Source organism: Rhinichthys klamathensis, unplaced genomic scaffold (genome assembly GCF_029890125.1).
Source record: "Rhinichthys klamathensis goyatoka isolate OS25496 unplaced genomic scaffold, OSU_Roscu_1.1 h1tg000090l_1, whole genome shotgun sequence".
Classification (NCBI taxonomy): domain Eukaryota; kingdom Metazoa; phylum Chordata; class Actinopteri; order Cypriniformes; family Leuciscidae; genus Rhinichthys; species Rhinichthys klamathensis.
Window position 1 is genome coordinate 5,190,935 of NW_026606629.1, and position 23,545 is coordinate 5,214,479.

At 48.0% G+C, this 23,545-nt stretch overlaps 1 protein-coding gene across 8 annotated transcripts in view; it reads right to left on the bottom strand.

The window, feature by feature from the left end:
* The window catches only part of col6a3 (collagen, type VI, alpha 3), a 52,254-nt gene extending 28,730 nt beyond the window's left edge, over window positions 1–23,524 (bottom strand). For all 8 annotated transcript variants that reach the window (XM_056251948.1, XM_056251947.1, XM_056251946.1 and 5 more), the window contains exons 1-27: window positions 22,992–23,524; window positions 22,208–22,804; window positions 21,131–21,730; window positions 20,271–20,870; window positions 19,491–20,090; window positions 18,707–19,303; window positions 17,631–18,230; window positions 16,771–17,370; window positions 15,991–16,590; window positions 15,207–15,803; window positions 14,131–14,730; window positions 13,271–13,870; window positions 12,491–13,090; window positions 11,703–12,299; window positions 10,626–11,225; window positions 9,766–10,365; window positions 8,986–9,585; window positions 8,202–8,798; window positions 7,126–7,725; window positions 6,266–6,865; window positions 5,485–6,084; window positions 4,701–5,297; window positions 3,625–4,224; window positions 2,765–3,364; window positions 1,985–2,584; window positions 1,201–1,797; window positions 124–723 (exon numbers count right to left, since the gene is read on the bottom strand). In XM_056251948.1, coding sequence (XP_056107923.1) covers window positions 124–723; window positions 1,201–1,797; window positions 1,985–2,584; window positions 2,765–3,364; window positions 3,625–4,224; window positions 4,701–5,297; window positions 5,485–6,084; window positions 6,266–6,865; window positions 7,126–7,725; window positions 8,202–8,798; window positions 8,986–9,585; window positions 9,766–10,365; window positions 10,626–11,225; window positions 11,703–12,299; window positions 12,491–13,090; window positions 13,271–13,870; window positions 14,131–14,730; window positions 15,207–15,803; window positions 15,991–16,590; window positions 16,771–17,370; window positions 17,631–18,230; window positions 18,707–19,303; window positions 19,491–20,090; window positions 20,271–20,870; window positions 21,131–21,730; window positions 22,208–22,804; window positions 22,992–23,514 — 16,102 coding nt within the window. In that variant the 5' untranslated portion in view covers window positions 23,515–23,524. The remainder of the gene's footprint in view (window positions 1–123; window positions 724–1,200; window positions 1,798–1,984; window positions 2,585–2,764; window positions 3,365–3,624; window positions 4,225–4,700; window positions 5,298–5,484; window positions 6,085–6,265; window positions 6,866–7,125; window positions 7,726–8,201; window positions 8,799–8,985; window positions 9,586–9,765; window positions 10,366–10,625; window positions 11,226–11,702; window positions 12,300–12,490; window positions 13,091–13,270; window positions 13,871–14,130; window positions 14,731–15,206; window positions 15,804–15,990; window positions 16,591–16,770; window positions 17,371–17,630; window positions 18,231–18,706; window positions 19,304–19,490; window positions 20,091–20,270; window positions 20,871–21,130; window positions 21,731–22,207; window positions 22,805–22,991) is intronic.
* Between the last annotated feature and the right edge of the window lie 21 nt (window positions 23,525–23,545).

Genomic DNA, 23,545 nt, shown 5'->3' on the forward strand with positions numbered 1-23,545 from the left:
CTTCAGGAGGAATTACATTTCCATCTGAAACTCATTAGAACTAGAGGAACAATATGGCACATTTCTCTACGACCATAATAAAAGGAGAGGAATTACAGGAAGCCGGTTTGGCTTTTTTCTTACCTATCGTCGTGGCGGTGATAGACGTTCCCTCTACAAAGACCGTGTCAATGTTGGTGAGAAGCTGCTGTTGGACACTGGGAAGGTCAGCAAAGTCACTCACTGAGAGTGCATAACTAGGCTCATTGGAGATCTTCTGGAGTTCCCTGCTGTCTGAGCTCCTCGACCCTATCGCAAAGATAAGCACTCCCAGCTCTTTCAGGGATGAGGCTGGTGTGTCAACATTATCAAATGACTTTCCACCACTCAGCAGAATCAGCAACTGAGGCACACCTTCTACAAGTCTGCTTCCAGAGGAGGCAGTGAAGACACTGTCCCTCACGTACTGCAGAGCTGCCCCTGTGTTGAGGGGTCTCCCTCCTTTGTGCCTCAGACCCCTGAGCGTGTCAAGCACGTCCTCCTTCCTCGAGTATGTGTTAAGATAGAAATGGGCCTCTGGATCTCTGCTGTACTGGACCACAGACACATGGTCTCTTTTCTCAGACACGTTCAGTCTCTCCACCATCCTCTCAACAAAGTCACGCATTGCAGGGAAAGAGCTCCTTGTGCCATCTGAGCCATCCAGCAGGAACACTACATCCCTCCTGGCCATCCTTCGCTCAGCTATGGATAATGGGAATGGAACACAAAGTCACGTGAGCCCTGGGTATCTGATATTGTCTGTGGGCGTGTGTGTGCTCTAGTCGGCCACTACAAAAGGGAAAAATCGCTCCTATCCTTTCAGCTAGTTTACAGCCAATCTAACAGTCAAATGTTATTACTGTCTGCTAAAATAGCATCTCATTTTGGTCAGAGTAAAACTGCTTAAACTTACTGAATACGACAAAGTGAGGTCTATAATTGAAAGGATATTTTCATCAAAAGACAAAAACTGTGCCTAAAACTGATGAACGAGCGAATAAACAAACACATTAAAACTCAACACTGCTTACAGAGAGTTCAAACCCATTACTTGTTAGGCTAATTTCCCCCGCCTCTGCTAACATGCATCGCTAACATAAACCGTATAGTGTCTACGGCACGCTTTGCAAGGAGGGCTCAGTGTGCTGTTTTCTAGAGACGTGTGATAATCTGTCTTACCCGCCACAGTAGGTGTCATCGGCTTGACTTGTACAAGCACATTGTTGAGGGAGCTGATAAACTGCTGCTGGACACTGGGAAGGTCAGAGAATTCATTGACGGGCTGTGCATAGGTAGGGTCGTTGGCAATTCTCTGCACCTCTCTGCTCGAATTTCTGGTGCCGATGCCAAAAATCAAGATTCCGCTCTCTTTTAGGGCAGAGGCAGGTGTATCTATGTTATCGCTTGACCGTCCTCCACTGAGGAGGATAAGAATCTGAGGGACACCCTCTTGCTTTCTACTCCCCGCAGAGGCGGTGAAGACACTGTCCCTCACGTACTGGAGAGCTGCCCCCGTGTTGAGGGGTCTCCCTCCTCTATGCCTCAGACCTCTGACAGTGTTCAGGACCTCCCCTTTTGTTGCGTAGGTATTCAGATAGAAATTGACCTCAGCGTCTCTACTGTACTGCACCACAGAAACACGGTCTCTGTTTGCCTCTATGTTGAATTGCTCCACTACTCTTTGCACAAAATCACGCATTGCTGGGAATGTATTTCTAGTGCCATCTGAACCGTCCAGCAAAAACACCACGTCCTTTCTGGGTATGGCGTCATCAGCTAGGAAAAGAAATCAGCATCATTAACACCGAGTAATTTCAAAACGCCTTCAAAATGTCACATTAATTCAACCACCTCATCGACTACCTAAGCTGTGGGTAATGGTCCCACTGCTCATTACTACTTAGGGAGATCAACAATGCACAACCTGTGAGCTAGCTGTCACAAAGTTCTGCCATGCACATACCAGTGAGAGCCGGTGAAGTTGGAGTGATGGGCATTGCAACAGCCTGGACAGAGGCCAGCAGCTGCTCTTGGACATTTGGAAGCTCACTGAAGTCGGACACGGAAAGAGCATAATTGGGGTCGTATGAGATTCTCTGCAGTTCTCTGCTATCAGAGCCCCTCGATCCAATTCCAAAGGTCAAGACGCCAAGCTCTTTCAGAGAGGAGGCTGCTGCCTCAACACTGTCGAATGACCTTCCCCCGCTAAGCAAGATCAGTATCTGCGGCACACCCTCCAACCGTCTGCTGCCGGAGGGGGCAGTAAATACATTGTCTCTGACGTACTGGAGAGCTGCCCCCGTGTAGAGGGGTCTACCTCCTTTGTGTCTCAGACCTCTGACACGGTCAAGAACCTCTTCCTTTGTCGTGTAGCTATTTAGATAGAAATGGACCTCGGCTTCTCTACTGTACTGCACCACAGAAACACGGTCTCTGTTTGCCTCTATGGTGTGTTGCTCCACTACTCTCTGCACGAAATCACGCATAGCTGGGAAAGAATTCCTAGTGCCATCTGAACCGTCCAGCAGAAACACTATGTCCTTTCTGGGTGTGACGTAATCAGCTAAGAGGGGGAAAAACAGCATCAACAACACCAAGTAATGTGCATAACGTTCATAAACCTTCAGAATGACACATCAGTTCATCACCTCATTAATTCTCTAAGCTATGGTTAAAAAAAAGTAGGGACATCATGAAGAAAAAACAAGACACAGCGTATTGTAAATTACTGCAACGCACGTACCGGTAACAGTCTGTGAAGTTGGAGTGAGGGGAATTGAAACAGCCTTGACAGAGGCAAGCAGCTGCTGTTGGACATTTGGAAGCTCACTGAAGTCGGACACGGACAGAGCATAATTGGGGTCGTATGAAATTCTCTGCAATTCTCTACTATCAGAGCCCCTCGATCCTATTCCAAAAGTCAAGATGCCAAGCTCTTTCAGAGAGGAGGCTGCTGCCTCAACACTGTCAAATGACCTTCCCCCGCTAAGCAAAACCAGTATCTGCGGCACACCCTCCAACCGTCTGCTGCCGGAGGAGGCAGTAAAGACACTGTCTATGACGTACTGGAGCGCTGCCCCCGTGTAGAGGGGTCTGCCTCCTTTGTGCCGCAGACCTCTGACACTGTCAAGAATTTCTTCCTTTGTCTTGTACGTGTTTAGATAGAAATGGGCCTCTGGGTCTCTGCTGTACTGGACCACAGAAACGTGATCTCTGTTCTCAGCTACTTCCAATTTCTCCACCATTCTTTGCACAAATTCTTTCATTGCTGGGAACCCATTCCTAGTGGCATCCGATCCATCCAGCAGGAAGACAACATCTCTCCTCTGTCTACGGCCCTCAGCTAAAAACAGACAAATTTGTGGGTCAGGTGGGGGACATTGTAAGGAGAGAAAAAAAACCCACAACGCATTACACACTTGGTGCTCGATCATGCTTTTTGTGTCTTCGATATCGCGTCACCTCCCGTAAAGTTTTACTCTTCAGGAGGAATTACATTTCCATCTGAAACTCATTAGAACTAGAGGAACAATATGGCACATTTCTCTTCGACCATAATAAAAGGAGAGGAATTACAGGAAGCCGGTTTGGCTTTTTTCTTACCTATTGTCGTGGTGGTGATAGACGTTCCCTCTACAAAGACCGTGTCAATGTTGGTGAGAAGCTGCTGTTGGACACTGGGAAGGTCAGCAAAGTCACTCACTGAGAGTGCATAACTAGGCTCATTGGAGATCTTCTGGAGTTCCCTGCTGTCTGAGCTCCTCGACCCTATCGCAAAGATAAGCACTCCCAGCTCTTTCAGGGATGAGGCTGGTGTGTCAACATTATCAAATGACTTTCCACCACTCAGCAGAATCAGCAACTGAGGCACACCTTCTACAAGTCTGCTTCCAGAGGAGGCAGTGAAGACACTGTCCCTCACGTACTGCAGAGCTGCCCCTGTGTTGAGGGGTCTCCCTCCTTTGTGCCTCAGACCCCTGAGCGTGTCAAGCACGTCCTCCTTCCTCGAGTATGTGTTAAGATAGAAATGGGCCTCTGGATCTTTGCTGTACTGGACCACAGACACATGGTCTCTTTTCTCAGACACGTTCAGTCTCTCCACCATCCTCTCAACAAAGTCACGCATTGCAGGGAAAGAGCTCCTTGTGCCATCTGAGCCATCCAGCAGGAACACTACATCCCTCCTGGCCATCCTTCGCTCAGCTATGGATAATGGAATGGAACACAAAGTCATGTGAGCCCTGGGTATCTGATATTGTCTGTGGGCGTGTGTGTGCTCTAGTCGGCCATTACAAAAGGGAAAAATCGCTCCTATCCTTTCAGCTAGTTTACAGCCAATCTAACAGTCAAATGTTATAACTGTCTGCTAAAATAGCATCTCATTTTGGTCAGAGTAAAACTGCCTAAACTTACTGAATACGACAAAGTGAGGTCTATAATTGAAAGGATATTTTCATCAAAAGACAAAAACTGTGCCTAAAACTGATGAACGAGCGAATAAACAAACACATTAAAACGCAACACTGCTTACAGAGAGTTCAAACCCATTACTTGTTAGGCTAATTTCCCCCGCCTCTGCTAACATGCATCGCTAACATAAACCGTATAGTGTCTACGGCACGCTTTGCAAGGAGGGCTCAGTGTGCTGTTTTCTAGAGACGTGTGATAATCTGTCTTACCCGCCACAGTAGGTGTCATCGGCTTGACTTGTACAAGCACATTGTTGAGGGAGCTGATAAACTGCTGCTGGACACTGGGAAGGTCAGAGAATTCATTGACGGGCTGTGCATAGGTAGGGTCGTTGGCAATTCTCTGCACCTCTCTGCTCGAATTTCTGGTGCCGATGCCAAAAATCAAGATTCCGCTCTCTTTTAGGGCAGAGGCAGGTGTATCTATGTTATCGCTTGACCGTCCTCCACTGAGGAGGATAAGAATCTGAGGGACACCCTCTTGCTTTCTACTCCCCGCAGAGGCGGTGAAGACACTGTCCCTCACGTACTGGAGAGCTGCCCCCGTGTTGAGGGGTCTCCCTCCTCTATGCCTCAGACCTCTGACAGTGTTCAGGACCTCCCCTTTTGTTGCGTAGGTATTCAGATAGAAATTGACCTCAGCGTCTCTACTGTACTGCACCACAGAAACACGGTCTCTGTTTGCCTCTATGTTGAATTGCTCCACTACTCTTTGCACAAAATCACGCATGGCTGGGAATGTATTTCTAGTGCCATCTGAACCGTCCAGCAAAAACACCACGTCCTTTCTGGGTATGGCGTCATCAGCTAGGAAAAGAAATCAGCATCATTAACACCGAGTAATTTCAAAACACCTTCAAAATGTCACATTAATTCAACCACCTCATCGACTACCTAAGCTGTGGGTAATGGTCCCACTGCTCATTACTACTTAGGGAGATCAACAATGCACAACCTGTGAGCTAGCTGTCACAAAGTTCTGCCATGCACATACCAGTGAGAGCCGGTGAAGTTGGAGTGATGGGCATTGCAACAGCCTGGACAGAGGCCAGCAGCTGCTCTTGGACATTTGGAAGCTCACTGAAGTCGGACACGGAAAGAGCATAATTGGGGTCGTATGAGATTCTCTGCAGTTCTCTGCTATCAGAGCCCCTCGATCCAATTCCAAAGGTCAAGACGCCAAGCTCTTTCAGAGAGGAGGCTGCTGCCTCAACACTGTCGAATGACCTTCCCCCGCTAAGCAAGATCAGTATCTGCGGCACACCCTCCAACCGTCTGCTGCCGGAGGGGGCAGTAAATACATTGTCTCTGACGTACTGGAGAGCTGCCCCCGTGTAGAGGGGTCTACCTCCTTTGTGTCTCAGACCTCTGACACGGTCAAGAACCTCTTCCTTTGTCGTGTAGCTATTTAGATAGAAATGGACCTCGGCTTCTCTACTGTACTGCACCACAGAAACACGGTCTCTGTTTGCCTCTATGGTGTGTTGCTCCACTACTCTCTGCACGAAATCACGCATAGCTGGGAAAGAATTCCTAGTGCCATCTGAACCGTCCAGCAGAAACACTATGTCCTTTCTGGGTGTGACGTAATCAGCTAAGAGGGGGAAAAACAGCATCAACAACACCAAGTAATGTGCATAACGTTCATAAACCTTCAGAATGACACATCAGTTCATCACCTCATTAATTCTCTAAGCTATGGTTAAAAAAAATGTAGGGACATCATGAAGAAAAAACAAGACACAGCGTATTGTAAATTACTGCAACGCACGTACCGGTAACAGTCTGTGAAGTTGGAGTGAGGGGAATTGAAACAGCCTTGACAGAGGCAAGCAGCTGCTCTTGGACATTTGGAAGCTCACTGAAGTCGGACACGGACAGAGCATAATTGGGGTCGTATGAAATTCTCTGCAATTCTCTACTATCAGAGCCCCTCGATCCTATTCCAAAAGTCAAGATGCCAAGCTCTTTCAGAGAGGAGGCTGCTGCCTCAACACTGTCAAATGACCTTCCCCCGCTAAGCAAAACCAGTATCTGCGGCACACCCTCCAACCGTCTGCTGCCGGAGGAGGCAGTAAAGACACTGTCTATGACGTACTGGAGCGCTGCCCCTGTGTAGAGGGGTCTGCCTCCTTTGTGCCGCAGACCTCTGACACTGTCAAGAATTTCTTCCTTTGTCTTGTACGTGTTTAGATAGAAATGGGCCTCTGGGTCTCTGCTGTACTGGACCACAGAAACGTGATCTCTGTTCTCAGCTACTTCCAATTTCTCCACCATTCTTTGCACAAATTCTTTCATTGCTGGGAACCCATTCCTAGTGGCATCCGATCCATCCAGCAGGAAGACAACATCTCTCCTCTGTCTACGGCCCTCAGCTAAAAACAGACAAATTTGTGGGTCAGGTGGGGGACATTGTAAGGAGAGAAAAAAACCCCACAACGCATTACACACTTGGTGCTCGATCATGCTTTTTGTGTCTTCGATATCGCGTCACCTCCCGTAAAGTTTTACTCTTCAGGAGGAATTACATTTCCATCTGAAGCTCATTAGAACTAGAGGAACAATATGGCACATTTCTCTACGACCATAATAAAAGGAGAGGAATTACAGGAAGCCGGTTTGGCTTTTTTCTTACCTATCGTTGTGGCGGTGATAGACGTTCCCTCTACAAAGACCGTGTCAATGTTGGTGAGAAGCTGCTGTTGGACACTGGGAAGGTCAGCAAAGTCACTCACTGAGAGTGCATAACTAGGCTCATTGGAGATCTTCTGGAGTTCCCTGCTGTCTGAGCTCCTCGACCCTATCGCAAAGATAAGCACTCCCAGCTCTTTCAGGGATGAGGCTGGTGTGTCAACATTATCAAATGACTTTCCACCACTCAGCAGAATCAGCAACTGAGGCACACCTTCTACAAGTCTGCTTCCAGAGGAGGCAGTGAAGACACTGTCCCTCACGTACTGCAGAGCTGCCCCTGTGTTGAGGGGTCTCCCTCCTTTGTGCCTCAGACCCCTGAGCGTGTCAAGCACGTCCTCCTTCCTCGAGTATGTGTTAAGATAGAAATGGGCCTCTGGATCTCTGCTGTACTGGACCACAGACACATGGTCTCTTTTCTCAGACACGTTCAGTCTCTCCACCATCCTCTCAACAAAGTCACGCATTGCAGGGAAAGAGCTCCTTGTGCCATCTGAGCCATCCAGCAGGAACACTACATCCCTCCTGGCCATCCTTCGCTCAGCTATGGATAATGGAATGGAACACAAAGTCACGTGAGCCCTGGGTATCTGATATTGTCTGTGGGCGTGTGTGTGCTCTAGTCGGCCACTACAAAAGGGAAAAATCGCTCCTATCCTTTCAGCTAGTTTACAGCCAATCTAACAGTCAAATGTTATTACTGTCTGCTAAAATAGCATCTCATTTTGGTCAGAGTAAAACTGCTTAAACTTACTGAATACGACAAAGTGAGGTCTATAATTGAAAGGATATTTTCATCAAAAGACAAAAACTGTGCCTAAAACTGATGAACGAGCGAATAAACAAACACATTAAAACTCAACACTGCTTACAGAGAGTTCAAACCCATTACTTGTTAGGCTAATTTCCCCCGCCTCTGCTAACATGCATCGCTAACATAAACCGTATAGTGTCTACGGCACGCTTTGCAAGGAGGGCTCAGTGTGCTGTTTTCTAGAGACGTGTGATAATCTGTCTTACCCGCCACAGTAGGTGTCATCGGCTTGACTTGTACAAGCACATTGTTGAGGGAGCTGATAAACTGCTGCTGGACACTGGGAAGGTCAGAGAATTCATTGACGGGCTGTGCATAGGTAGGGTCGTTGGCAATTCTCTGCACCTCTCTGCTCGAATTTCTGGTGCCGATGCCAAAAATCAAGATTCCGCTCTCTTTTAGGGCAGAGGCAGGTGTATCTATGTTATCGCTTGACCGTCCTCCACTGAGGAGGATAAGAATCTGAGGGACACCCTCTTGCTTTCTACTCCCCGCAGAGGCGGTGAAGACACTGTCCCTCACGTACTGGAGAGCTGCCCCCGTGTTGAGGGGTCTCCCTCCTCTATGCCTCAGACCTCTGACAGTGTTCAGGACCTCCCCTTTTGTTGCGTAGGTATTCAGATAGAAATTGACCTCAGCGTCTCTACTGTACTGCACCACAGAAACACGGTCTCTGTTTGCCTCTATGTTGAATTGCTCCACTACTCTTTGCACAAAATCACGCATTGCTGGGAATGTATTTCTAGTGCCATCTGAACCGTCCAGCAAAAACACCACGTCCTTTCTGGGTATGGCGTCATCAGCTAGGAAAAGAAATCAGCATCATTAACACCGAGTAATTTCAAAACACCTTCAAAATGTCACATTAATTCAACCACCTCATCGACTACCTAAGCTGTGGGTAATGGTCCCACTGCTCATTACTACTTAGGGAGATCAACAATGCACAACCTGTGAGCTAGCTGTCACAAAGTTCTGCCATGCACATACCAGTGAGAGCCGGTGAAGTTGGAGTGATGGGCATTGCAACAGCCTGGACAGAGGCCAGCAGCTGCTCTTGGACATTTGGAAGCTCACTGAAGTCGGACACGGAAAGAGCATAATTGGGGTCGTATGAGATTCTCTGCAGTTCTCTGTTATCAGAGCCCCTCGATCCAATTCCAAAGGTCAAGACGCCAAGCTCTTTCAGAGAGGAGGCTGCTGCCTCAACACTGTCGAATGACCTTCCCCCGCTAAGCAAGATCAGTATCTGCGGCACACCCTCCAACCACCTGCTGCCGGAGGGGGCAGTAAATACATTGTCTCTGACGTACTGGAGAGCTGCCCCCGTGTAGAGGGGTCTACCTCCTTTGTGTCTCAGACCTCTGACACGGTCAAGAACCTCTTCCTTTGTCGTGTAGCTATTTAGATAGAAATGGACCTCGGCTTCTCTACTGTACTGCACCACAGAAACACGGTCTCTGTTTGCCTCTATGGTGTGTTGCTCCACTACTCTCTGCACGAAATCACGCATAGCTGGGAAAGAATTCCTAGTGCCATCTGAACCGTCCAGCAGAAACACTATGTCCTTTCTGGGTGTGACGTAATCAGCTAAGAGGGGGAAAAACAGCATCAACAACACCAAGTAATGTGCATAACGTTCATAAACCTTCAGAATGACACATCAGTTCATCACCTCATTAATTCTCTAAGCTATGGTTAAAAAAAAGTAGGGACATCATGAAGAAAAAACAAGACACAGCGTATTGTAAATTACTGCAACGCACGTACCGGTAACAGTCTGTGAAGTTGGAGTGAGGGGAATTGAAACAGCCTTGACAGAGGCAAGCAGCTGCTCTTGGACATTTGGAAGCTCACTGAAGTCGGACACGGACAGAGCATAATTGGGGTCGTATGAAATTCTCTGCAATTCTCTACTATCAGAGCCCCTCGATCCTATTCCAAAAGTCAAGATGCCAAGCTCTTTCAGAGAGGAGGCTGCTGCCTCAACACTGTCAAATGACCTTCCCCCGCTAAGCAAAACCAGTATCTGCGGCACACCCTCCAACCGTCTGCTGCCGGAGGAGGCAGTAAAGACACTGTCTATGACGTACTGGAGCGCTGCCCCCGTGTAGAGGGGTCTGCCTCCTTTGTGCTGCAGACCTCTGACACTGTCAAGAATTTCTTCCTTTGTCTTGTACGTGTTTAGATAGAAATGGGCCTCTGGGTCTCTGCTGTACTGGACCACAGAAACGTGATCTCTGTTCTCAGCTACTTCCAATTTCTCCACCATTCTTTGCACAAATTCTTTCATTGCTGGGAACCCATTCCTAGTGGCATCCGATCCATCCAGCAGGAAGACAACATCTCTCCTCTGTCTACGGCCCTCAGCTAAAAACAGACAAATTTGTGGGTCAGGTGGGGGACATTGTAAGGAGAGAAAAAAACCCAACAACGCATTACACACTTGGTGCTCGATCATGCTTTTTGTGTCTTCGATATCGCGTCACCTCCCGTAAAGTTTTACTCTTCAGGAGGAATTACATTTCCATCTGAAACTCATTAGAACTAGAGGAACAATATGGCACATTTCTCTACGACCATAATAAAAGGAGAGGAATTACAGGAAGCCGGTTTGGCTTTTTTCTTACCTATCGTCGTGGCGGTGATAGACGTTCCCTCTACAAAGACCGTGTCAATGTTGGTGAGAAGCTGCTGTTGGACACTGGGAAGGTCAGCAAAGTCACTCACTGAGAGTGCATAACTAGGCTCATTGGAGATCTTCTGGAGTTCCCTGCTGTCTGAGCTCCTCGACCCTATCGCAAAGATAAGCACTCCCAGCTCTTTCAGGGATGAGGCTGGTGTGTCAACATTATCAAATGACTTTCCACCACTCAGCAGAATCAGCAACTGAGGCACACCTTCTACAAGTCTGCTTCCAGAGGAGGCAGTGAAGACACTGTCCCTCACGTACTGCAGAGCTGCCCCTGTGTTGAGGGGTCTCCCTCCTTTGTGCCTCAGACCCCTGAGCGTGTCAAGCACGTCCTCCTTCCTCGAGTATGTGTTAAGATAGAAATGGGCCTCTGGATCTCTGCTGTACTGGACCACAGACACATGGTCTCTTTTCTCAGACACGTTCAGTCTCTCCACCATCCTCTCAACAAAGTCACGCATTGCAGGGAAAGAGCTCCTTGTGCCATCTGAGCCATCCAGCAGGAACACTACATCCCTCCTGGCCATCCTTCGCTCAGCTATGGATAATGGGAATGGAACACAAAGTCACGTGAGCCCTAGGTATCTGATATTGTTTGTGGGCGTGTGTGTGCTCTAGTCGGCCACTACAAAAGGGAAAAATCGCTCCTATCCTTTCAGCTAGTTTACAGCCAATCTAACAGTCAAATGTTATTACTGTCTGCTAAAATAGCATCTCATTTTGGTCAGAGTAAAACTGCTTAAACTTACTGAATACGACAAAGTGAGGTCTATAATTGAAAGGATATTTTCATCAAAAGACAAAAACTGTGCCTAAAACTGATGAACGAGCGAATAAACAAACACATTAAAACTCAACACTGCTTACAGAGAGTTCAAACCCATTACTTGTTAGGCTAATTTCCCCCGCCTCTGCTAACATGCATCGCTAACATAAACCGTATAGTGTCTACGGCACGCTTTGCAAGGAGGGCTCAGTGTGCTGTTTTCTAGAGACGTGTGATAATCTGTCTTACCCGCCACAGTAGGTGTCATCGGCTTGACTTGTACAAGCACATTGTTGAGGGAGCTGATAAACTGCTGCTGGACACTGGGAAGGTCAGAGAATTCATTGACGGGCTGTGCATAGGTAGGGTCGTTGGCAATTCTCTGCACCTCTCTGCTCGAATTTCTGGTGCCGATGCCAAAAATCAAGATTCCGCTCTCTTTTAGGGCAGAGGCAGGTGTATCTATGTTATCGCTTGACCGTCCTCCACTGAGGAGGATAAGAATCTGAGGGACACCCTCTTGCTTTCTACTCCCCGCAGAGGCGGTGAAGACACTGTCCCTCACGTACTGGAGAGCTGCCCCCGTGTTGAGGGGTCTCCCTCCTCTATGCCTCAGACCTCTGACAGTGTTCAGGACCTCCCCTTTTGTTGCGTAGGTATTCAGATAGAAATTGACCTCAGCGTCTCTACTGTACTGCACCACAGAAACACGGTCTCTGTTTGCCTCTATGTTGAATTGCTCCACTACTCTTTGCACAAAATCACGCATTGCTGGGAATGTATTTCTAGTGCCATCTGAACCGTCCAGCAAAAACACCACGTCCTTTCTGGGTATGGCGTCATCAGCTAGGAAAAGAAATCAGCATCATTAACACCGAGTAATTTCAAAACGCCTTCAAAATGTCACATTAATTCAACCACCTCATCGACTACCTAAGCTGTGGGTAATGGTCCCACTCACTGCTCATTACTACTTAGGGAGATCAACAATGCACAACCTGTGAGCTAGCTGTCACAAAGTTCTGCCATGCACATACCAGTGAGAGCCGGTGAAGTTGGAGTGATGGGCATTGCAACAGCCTGGACAGAGGCCAGCAGCTGCTCTTGGACATTTGGAAGCTCACTGAAGTCGGACACGGAAAGAGCATAATTGGGGTCGTATGAGATTCTCTGCAGTTCTCTGCTATCAGAGCCCCTCGATCCAATTCCAAAGGTCAAGACGCCAAGCTCTTTCAGAGAGGAGGCTGCTGCCTCAACACTGTCGAATGACCTTCCCCCGCTAAGCAAGATCAGTATCTGCGGCACACCCTCCAACCGTCTGCTGCCGGAGGGGGCAGTAAATACATTGTCTCTGACGTACTGGAGAGCTGCCCCCGTGTAGAGGGGTCTACCTCCTTTGTGTCTCAGACCTCTGACACGGTCAAGAACCTCTTCCTTTGTCGTGTAGCTATTTAGATAGAAATGGACCTCGGCTTCTCTACTGTACTGCACCACAGAAACACGGTCTCTGTTTGCCTCTATGGTGTGTTGCTCCACTACTCTCTGCACGAAATCACGCATAGCTGGGAAAGAATTCCTAGTGCCATCTGAACCGTCCAGCAGAAACACTATGTCCTTTCTGGGTGTGACGTAATCAGCTAAGAGGGGGAAAAACAGCATCAACAACACCAAGTAATGTGCATAACGTTCATAAACCTTCAGAATGACACATCAGTTCATCACCTCATTAATTCTCTAAGCTATGGTTAAAAAAAAGTAGGGACATCATGAAGAAAAAACAAGACACAGCGTATTGTAAATTACTGCAACGCACGTACCGGTAACAGTCTGTGAAGTTGGAGTGAGGGGAATTGAAACAGCCTTGACAGAGGCAAGCAGCTGCTGTTGGACATTTGGAAGCTCACTGAAGTCGGACACGGACAGAGCATAATTGGGGTCGTATGAAATTCTCTGCAATTCTCTACTATCAGAGCCCCTCGATCCTATTCCAAAAGTCAAGATGCCAAGCTCTTTCAGAGAGGAGGCTGCTGCCTCAACACTGTCAAATGACCTTCCCCCGCTAAGCAAAACCAGTATCTGCGGCACACCCTCCAACCGTCTGCTGCCGGAGGAGGCAGTAAAGACACTGTCTATGACGTACTGGAGCGCTGCCCCCGTGTAGAGGGGTCTGCCTCCTTTGTGCCGCAGACCTCTGACACTGTCAAGAATTTCTTCCTTTGTCTTGTACGTGTTTAGATAGAAATGGGCCTCTGGGTCTCTGCTGTACTGGACCACAGAAACGTGATCTCTGTTCTCAGCTACTTCCAATTCCTCCACCATTCTTTGCACAAATTCTTTCATTGCTGGGAACCCATTCCTAGTGGCATCCGATCCATCCAGCAGGAAGACAACATCTCTCCTCTGTCTACGGCCCTCAGCTAAAAACAGACAAATTTGTGGGTCAGGTGGGGGACATTGTAAGGAGAGAAAAAAAACCCACAACGCATTACACACTTGGTGCTCGATCATGCTTTTTGTGTCTTCGATATCGCGTCACCTCCCGTAAAGTTTTACTCTTCAGGAGGAATTACATTTCCATCTGAAACTCATTAGAACTAGAGGAACAATATGGCACATTTCTCTTCGACCATAATAAAAGGAGAGGAATTACAGGAAGCCGGTTTGGCTTTTTTCTTACCTATTGTCGTGGTGGTGATAGACGTTCCCTCTACAAAGACCGTGTCAATGTTGGTGAGAAGCTGCTGTTGGACACTGGGAAGGTCAGCAAAGTCACTCACTGAGAGTGCATAACTAGGCTCATTGGAGATCTTCTGGAGTTCCCTGCTGTCTGAGCTCCTCGACCCTATCGCAAAGATAAGCACTCCCAGCTCTTTCAGGGATGAGGCTGGTGTGTCAACATTATCAAATGACTTTCCACCACTCAGCAGAATCAGCAACTGAGGCACACCTTCTACAAGTCTGCTTCCAGAGGAGGCAGTGAAGACACTGTCCCTCACGTACTGCAGAGCTGCCCCTGTGTTGAGGGGTCTCCCTCCTTTGTGCCTCAGACCCCTGAGCGTGTCAAGCACGTCCTCCTTCCTCGAGTATGTGTTAAGATAGAAATGGGCCTCTGGATCTTTGCTGTACTGGACCACAGACACATGGTCTCTTTTCTCAGACACGTTCAGTCTCTCCACCATCCTCTCAACAAAGTCACGCATTGCAGGGAAAGAGCTCCTTGTGCCATCTGAGCCATCCAGCAGGAACACTACATCCCTCCTGGCCATCCTTCGCTCAGCTATGGATAATGGAATGGAACACAAAGTCATGTGAGCCCTGGGTATCTGATATTGTCTGTGGGCGTGTGTGTGCTCTAGTCGGCCACTACAAAAGGGAAAAATCGCTCCTATCCTTTCAGCTAGTTTACAGCCAATCTAACAGTCAAATGTTATAACTGTCTGCTAAAATAGCATCTCATTTTGGTCAGAGTAAAACTGCCTAAACTTACTGAATACGACAAAGTGAGGTCTATAATTGAAAGGATATTTTCATCAAAAGACAAAAACTGTGCCTAAAACTGATGAACGAGCGAATAAACAAACACATTAAAACGCAACACTGCTTACAGAGAGTTCAAACCCATTACTTGTTAGGCTAATTTCCCCCGCCTCTGCTAACATGCATCGCTAACATAAACCGTATAGTGTCTACGGCACGCTTTGCAAGGAGGGCTCAGTGTGCTGTTTTCTAGAGACGTGTGATTATCTGTCTTACCCGCCACAGTAGGTGTCATCGGCTTGACTTGTACAAGCACATTGTTGAGGGAGCTGATAAACTGCTGCTGGACACTGGGAAGGTCAGAGAATTCATTGACGGGCTGTGCATAGGTAGGGTCGTTGGCAATTCTCTGCACCTCTCTGCTCGAATTTCTGGTGCCGATGCCAAAAATCAAGATTCCGCTCTCTTTTAGGGCAGAGGCAGGTGTATCTATGTTATCGCTTGACCGTCCTCCACTGAGGAGGATAAGAATCTGAGGGACACCCTCTTGCTTTCTACTCCCCGCAGAGGCGGTGAAGACACTGTCCCTCACGTACTGGAGAGCTGCCCCCGTGTTGAGGGGTCTCCCTCCTCTATGTCTCAGACCTCTGACAGTGTTCAGGACCTCCCCTTTTGTTGCGTAGGTATTCAGATAGAAATTGACCTCAGCGTCTCTACTGTACTGCACCACAGAAACACGGTCTCTGTTTGCCTCTATGTTGAATTGCTCCACTACTCTTTGCACAAAATCACGCATTGCTGGGAATGTATTTCTAGTGCCATCTGAACCGTCCAGCAAAAACACCACGTCCTTTCTGGGTATGGCGTCATCAGCTAGGAAAAGAAATCAGCATCATTAACACCGAGTAATTTTAAAACACCTTCAAAATGTCACATTAATTCAACCACCTCATCGACTACCTAAGCTGTGGGTAATGGTCCCACTGCTCATTACTACTTAGGGAGATCAACAATGCACAACCTGTGAGCTAGCTGTCACAAAGTTCTGCCATGCACATACCAGTGAGAGCCGGTGAAGTTGGAGTGATGGGCATTGCAACAGCCTGGACAGAGGCCAGCAGCTGCTCTTGGACATTTGGAAGCTCACTGAAGTCGGACACGGAAAGAGCATAATTGGGGTCGTATGAGATTCTCTGCAGTTCTCTGCTATCAGAGCCCTTCGATCCAATTCCAAAGGTCAAGACGCCAAGCTCTTTCAGAGAGGAGGCTGCTGCCTCAACACTGTCGAATGACCTTCCCCCGCTAAGCAAGATCAGTATCTGCGGCACACCCTCCAACCGTCTGCTGCCGGAGGGGGCAGTAAATACATTGTCTCTGACGTACTGGAGAGCTGCCCCCGTGTAGAGGGGTCTACCTCCTTTGTGTCTCAGACCTCTGACACGGTCAAGAACTTCTTCCTTTGTCGTGTAGCTATTTAGATAGAAATGGACCTCGGCTTCTCTACTGTACTGCACCACAGAAACACGGTCTCTGTTTGCCTCTATGGTGTGTTGCTCCACTACTCTCTGCACGAAATCACGCATAGCTGGGAAAGAATTCCTAGTGCCATCTGAACCGTCCAGCAGAAACACTATGTCCTTTCTGGGTGTGACGTAATCAGCTAAGAGGGGGAAAAACAGCATCAACAACACCAAGTAATGTGCATAACGTTCATAAACCTTCAGAATGACACATCAGTTCATCACCTCATTAATTCTCTAAGCTATGGTTAAAAAAAAGTAGGGACATCATGAAGAAAAAACAAGACACAGCGTATTGTAAATTACTGCAACGCACGTACCGGTAACAGTCTGTGAAGTTGGAGTGAGGGGAATTGAAACAGCCTTGACAGAGGCAAGCAGCTGCTGTTGGACATTTGGAAGCTCACTGAAGTCGGACACGGACAGAGCATAATTGGGGTCGTATGAAATTCTCTGCAATTCTCTACTATCAGAGCCCCTCGATCCTATTCCAAAAGTCAAGATGCCAAGCTCTTTCAGAGAGGAGGCTGCTGCCTCAACACTGTCAAATGACCTTCCCCCGCTAAGCAAAACCAGTATCTGCGGCACACCCTCCAACCGTCTGCTGCCGGAGGAGGCAGTAAAGACACTGTCTATGACGTACTGGAGCGCTGCCCCCGTGTAGAGGGGTCTGCCTCCTTTGTGCCGCAGACCTCTGACACTGTCAAGAATTTCTTCCTTTGTCTTGTACGTGTTTAGATAGAAATGGGCCTCTGGGTCTCTGCTGTACTGGACCACAGAAACGTGATCTCTGTTCTCAGCTACTTCCAATTTCTCCACCATTCTTTGCACAAATTCTTTCATTGCTGGGAACCCATTCCTAGTGGCATCCGATCCATCCAGCAGGAAGACAACATCTCTCCTCTGTCTACGGCCCTCAGCTAAAAACAGACAAATTTGTGGGTCAGGTGGGGGACATTGTAAGGAGAGAAAAAAACCCCACAACGCATTACACACTTGGTGCTCGATCATGCTTTTTGTGTCTTCGATATCGCGTCACCTCCCGTAAAGTTTTACTCTTCAGGAGGAATTACATTTCCATCTGAAACTCATTAGAACTAGAGGAACAATATGGCACATTTCTCTACGACCATAATAAAAGGAGAGGAATTACAGGAAGCCGGTTTGGCTTTTTTCTTACCTATCGTCGTGATGGTGATAGACGTTCCCTCTACAAAGACCGTGTCAATGTTGGTGAGAAGCTGCTGTTGGACACTGGGAAGGTCAGCAAAGTCACTCACTGAGAGTGCATAACTAGGCTCATTGGAGATCTTCTGGAGTTCCCTGCTGTCTGAGCTCCTCGACCCTATCGCAAAGATAAGCACTCCCAGCTCTTTCAGGGATGAGGCTGGTGTGTCAACATTATCAAATGACTTTCCACCACTCAGCAGAATCAGCAACTGAGGCACACCTTCTACAAGTCTGCTTCCAGAGGAGGCAGTGAAGACACTGTCCCTCACGTACTGCAGAGCTGCCCCTGTGTTGAGGGGTCTCCCTCCTTTGTGCCTCAGACCCCTGAGCGTGTCAAGCACGTCCTCCTTCCTCGAGTATGTGTTAAGATAGAAATGGGCCTCTGGATCTTTGCTGTACTGGACCACAGACACATGGTCTCTTTTCTCAGACACGTTCAGTCTCTCCACCATCCTCTCAACAAAGTCACGCATTGCAGGGAAAGAGCTCCTTGTGCCATCTGAGCCATCCAGCAGGAACACTACATCCCTCCTGGCCATCCTTCGCTCAGCTATGGATAATGGAATGGAACACAAAGTCATGTGAGCCCTGGGTATCTGATATTGTCTGTGGGCGTGTGTGTGCTCTAGTCGGCCACTACAAAAGGGAAAAATCGCTCCTATCCTTTCAGCTAGTTTACAGCCAATCTAACAGTCAAATGTTATAACTGTCTGCTAAAATAGCATCTCATTTTGGTCAGAGTAAAACTGCCTAAACTTACTGAATACGACAAAGTGAGGTCTATAATTGAAAGGATATTTTCATCAAAAGACAAAAACTGTGCCTAAAACTGATGAACGAGCGAATAAACAAACACATTAAAACGCAACACTGCTTACAGAGAGTTCAAACCCATTACTTGTTAGGCTAATTTCCCCCGCCTCTGCTAACATGCATCGCTAACATAAACCGTATAGTGTCTACGGCACGCTTTGCAAGGAGGGCTCAGTGTGCTGTTTTCTAGAGACGTGTGATAATCTGTCTTACCCGCCACAGTAGGTGTCATCGGCTTGACTTGTACAAGCACATTGTTGAGGGAGCTGATAAACTGCTGCTGGACACTGGGAAGGTCAGAGAATTCATTGACGGGCTGTGCATAGGTAGGGTCGTTGGCAATTCTCTGCACCTCTCTGCTCGAATTTCTGGTGCCGATGCCAAAAATCAAGATTCCGCTCTCTTTTAGGGCAGAGGCAGGTGTATCTATGTTATCGCTTGACCGTCCTCCACTGAGGAGGATAAGAATCTGAGGGACACCCTCTTGCTTTCTACTCCCCGCAGAGGCGGTGAAGACACTGTCCCTCACGTACTGGAGAGCTGCCCCCGTGTTGAGGGGTCTCCCTCCTCTATGCCTCAGTCCTCTGACAGTGTTCAGGACCTCCCCTTTTGTTGCGTAGGTATTCAGATAGAAATTGACCTCAGCGTCTCTACTGTACTGCACCACAGAAACACGGTCTCTGTTTGCCTCTATGTTGAATTGCTCCACTACTCTTTGCACAAAATCACGCATTGCTGGGAATGTATTTCTAGTGCCATCTGAACCGTCCAGCAAAAACACCACGTCCTTTCTGGGTATGGCGTCATCAGCTAGGAAAAGAAATCAGCATCATTAACACCGAGTAATTTCAAAACGCCTTCAAAATGTCACATTAATTCAACCACCTCATCGACTACCTAAGCTGTGGGTAATGGTCCCACTGCTCATTACTACTTAGGGAGATCAACAATGCACAACCTGTGAGCTAGCTGTCACAAAGTTCTGCCATGCACATACCAGTGAGAGCCGGTGAAGTTGGAGTGATGGGCATTGCAACAGCCTGGACAGAGGCCAGCAGCTGCTCTTGGACATTTGGAAGCTCACTGAAGTCGGACACGGAAAGAGCATAATTGGGGTCGTATGAGATTCTCTGCAGTTCTCTGCTATCAGAGCCCCTCGATCCAATTCCAAAGGTCAAGACGCCAAGCTCTTTCAGAGAGGAGGCTGCTGCCTCAACACTGTCGAATGACCTTCTCCCGCTAAGCAAGATCAGTATCTGCGGCACACCCTCCAACCGTCTGCTGCCGGAGGGGGCAGTAAATACATTGTCTCTGACGTACTGGAGAGCTGCCCCCGTGTAGAGGGGTCTACCTCCTTTGTGTCTCAGACCTCTGACACGGTCAAGAACCTCTTCCTTTGTCGTGTAGCTATTTAGATAGAAATGGACCTCGGCTTCTCTACTGTACTGCACCACAGAAACACGGTCTCTGTTTGCCTCTATGGTGTGTTGCTCCACTACTCTCTGCACGAAATCACGCATAGCTGGGAAAGAATTCCTAGTGCCATCTGAACCGTCCAGCAGAAACACTATGTCCTTTCTGGGTGTGACGTAATCAGCTAAGAGGGGGAAAAACAGCATCAACAACACCAAGTAATGTGCATAACGTTCATAAACCTTCAGAATGACACATCAGTTCATCACCTCATTAATTCTCTAAGCTATGGTTAAAAAAAAGTAGGCACATCATGAAGAAAAAACAAGACACAGCGTATTGTAAATTACTGCAACGCACGTACCGGTAACAGTCTGTGAAGTTGGAGTGAGGGGAATTGAAACAGCCTTGACAGAGGCAAGCAGCTGCTCTTGGACATTTGGAAGCTCACTGAAGTCGGACACGGACAGAGCATAATTGGGGTCGTATGAAATTCTCTGCAATTCTCTACTATCAGAGCCCCTCGATCCTATTCCAAAAGTCAAGATGCCAAGCTCTTTCAGAGAGGAGGCTGCTGCCTCAACACTGTCAAATGACCTTCCCCCGCTAAGCAAAACCAGTATCTGCGGCACACCCTCCAACCGTCTGCTGCCGGAGGAGGCAGTAAAGACACTGTCTATGACGTACTGGAGCGCTGCCCCCGTGTAGAGGGGTCTGCCTCCTTTGTGCCGCAGACCTCTGACACTGTCAAGAATTTCTTCCTTTGTCTTGTACGTGTTTAGATAGAAATGGGCCTCTGGGTCTCTGCTGTACTGGACCACAGAAACGTGATCTCTGTTCTCAGCTACTTCCAATTTCTCCACCATTCTTTGCACAAATTCTTTCATTGCTGGGAACCCATTCCTAGTGGCATCCGATCCATCCAGCAGGAAGACAACATCTCTCCTCTGTCTACGGCCCTCAGCTAAAAACAGACAAATTTGTGGGTCAGGTGGGGGACATTGTAAGGAGAGAAAAAAAACCCACAACGCATTACACACTTGGTGCTCGATCATGCTTTTTGTGTCTTCGATATCGCGTCACCTCCCGTAAAGTTTTACTCTTCAGGAGGAATTACATTTCCATCTGAAACTCATTAGAACTAGAGGAACAATATGGCACATTTCTCTACGACCATAATAAAAGGAGAGGAATTACAGGAAGCCGGTTTGGCTTTTTTCTTACCTATCGTCGTGGCGGTGATAGACGTTCCCTCTACAAAGACCGTGTCAATGTTGGTGAGAAGCTGCTGTTGGACACTGGGAAGGTCAGCAAAGTCACTCACTGAGAGTGCATAACTAGGCTCATTGGAGATCTTCTGGAGTTCCCTGCTGTCTGAGCTCCTCGACCCTATCGCAAAGATAAGCACTCCCAGCTCTTTCAGGGATGAGGCTGGTGTGTCAACATTATCAAATGACTTTCCACCACTCAGCAGAATCAGCAACTGAGGCACACCTTCTACAAGTCTGCTTCCAGAGGAGGCAGTGAAGACACTGTCCCTCACGTACTGCAGAGCTGCCCCTGTGTTGAGGGGTCTCCCTCCTTTGTGCCTCAGACCCCTGAGCGTGTCAAGCACGTCCTCCTTCCTCGAGTATGTGTTAAGATAGAAATGGGCCTCTGGATCTCTGCTGTACTGGACCACAGACACATGGTCTCTTTTCTCAGACACGTTCAGTCTCTCCACCATCCTCTCAACAAAGTCACGCATTGCAGGGAAAGAGCTCCTTGTGCCATCTGAGCCATCCAGCAGGAACACTACATCCCTCCTGGCCATCCTTCGCTCAGCTATGGATAATGGGAATGGAACACAAAGTCACGTGAGCCCTGGGTATCTGATATTGTCTGTGGGCGTGTGTGTGCTCTAGTCGGCCACTACAAAAGGGAAAAATCGCTCCTATCCTTTCAGCTAGTTTACAGCCAATCTAACAGTCAAATGTTATTACTGTCTGCTAAAATAGCATCTCATTTTGGTCAGAGTAAAACTGCTTAAACTTACTGAATACGACAAAGTGAGGTCTATAATTGAAAGGATATTTTCATCAAAAGACAAAAACTGTGCCTAAAACTGATGAACGAGCGAATAAACAAACACATTAAAACTCAACACTGCTTACAGAGAGTTCAAACCCATTACTTGTTAGGCTAATTTCCCCCGCCTCTGCTAACATGCATCGCTAACATAAACCGTATAGTGTCTACGGCACGCTTTGCAAGGAGGGCTCAGTGTGCGGTTTTCTAGAGACGTGTGATAATCTGTCTTACCCGCCACAGTAGGTGTCATCGGCTTGACTTGTACAAGCACATTGTTGAGGGAGCTGATAAACTGCTGCTGGACACTGGGAAGGTCAGAGAATTCATTGACGGGCTGTGCATAGGTAGGGTCGTTGGCAATTCTCTGCACCTCTCTGCTCGAATTTCTGGTGCCGATGCCAAAAATCAAGATTCCGCTCTCTTTTAGGGCAGAGGCAGGTGTATCTATGTTATCGCTTGACCGTCCTCCACTGAGGAGGATAAGAATCTGAGGGACACCCTCTTGCTTTCTACTCCCCGCAGAGGCGGTGAAGACACTGTCCCTCACGTACTGGAGAGCTGCCCCCGTGTTGAGGGGTCTCCCTCCTCTATGCCTCAGACCTCTGACAGTGTTCAGGACCTCCCCTTTTGTTGCGTAGGTATTCAGATAGAAATTGACCTCAGCGTCTCTACTGTACTGCACCACAGAAACACGGTCTCTGTTTGCCTCTATGTTGAATTGCTCCACTACTCTTTGCACAAAATCACGCATTGCTGGGAATGTATTTCTAGTGCCATCTGAACCGTCCAGCAAAAACACCACGTCCTTTCTGGGTATGGCGTCATCAGCTAGGAAAAGAAATCAGCATCATTAACACCGAGTAATTTCAAAACGCCTTCAAAATGTCACATTAATTCAACCACCTCATCGACTACCTAAGCTGTGGGTAATGGTCCCACTGCTCATTACTACTTAGGGAGATCAACAATGCACAACCTGTGAGCTAGCTGTCACAAAGTTCTGCCATGCACATACCAGTGAGAGCCGGTGAAGTTGGAGTGATGGGCATTGCAACAGCCTGGACAGAGGCCAGCAGCTGCTCTTGGACATTTGGAAGCTCACTGAAGTCGGACACGGAAAGAGCATAATTGGGGTCGTATGAGATTCTCTGCAGTTCTCTGCTATCAGAGCCCCTCGATCCAATTCCAAAGGTCAAGACGCCAAGCTCTTTCAGAGAGGAGGCTGCTGCCTCAACACTGTCGAATGACCTTCCCCCGCTAAGCAAGATCAGTATCTGCGGCACACCCTCCAACCGTCTGCTGCCGGAGGGGGCAGTAAATACATTGTCTCTGACGTACTGGAGAGCTGCCCCCGTGTAGAGGGGTCTACCTCCTTTGTGTCTCAGACCTCTGACACGGTCAAGAACCTCTTCCTTTGTCGTGTAGCTATTTAGATAGAAATGGACCTCGGCTTCTCTACTGTACTGCACCACAGAAACACGGTCTCTGTTTGCCTCTATGGTGTGTTGCTCCACTACTCTCTGTACGAAATCACGCATAGCTGGGAAAGAATTCCTAGTGCCATCTGAA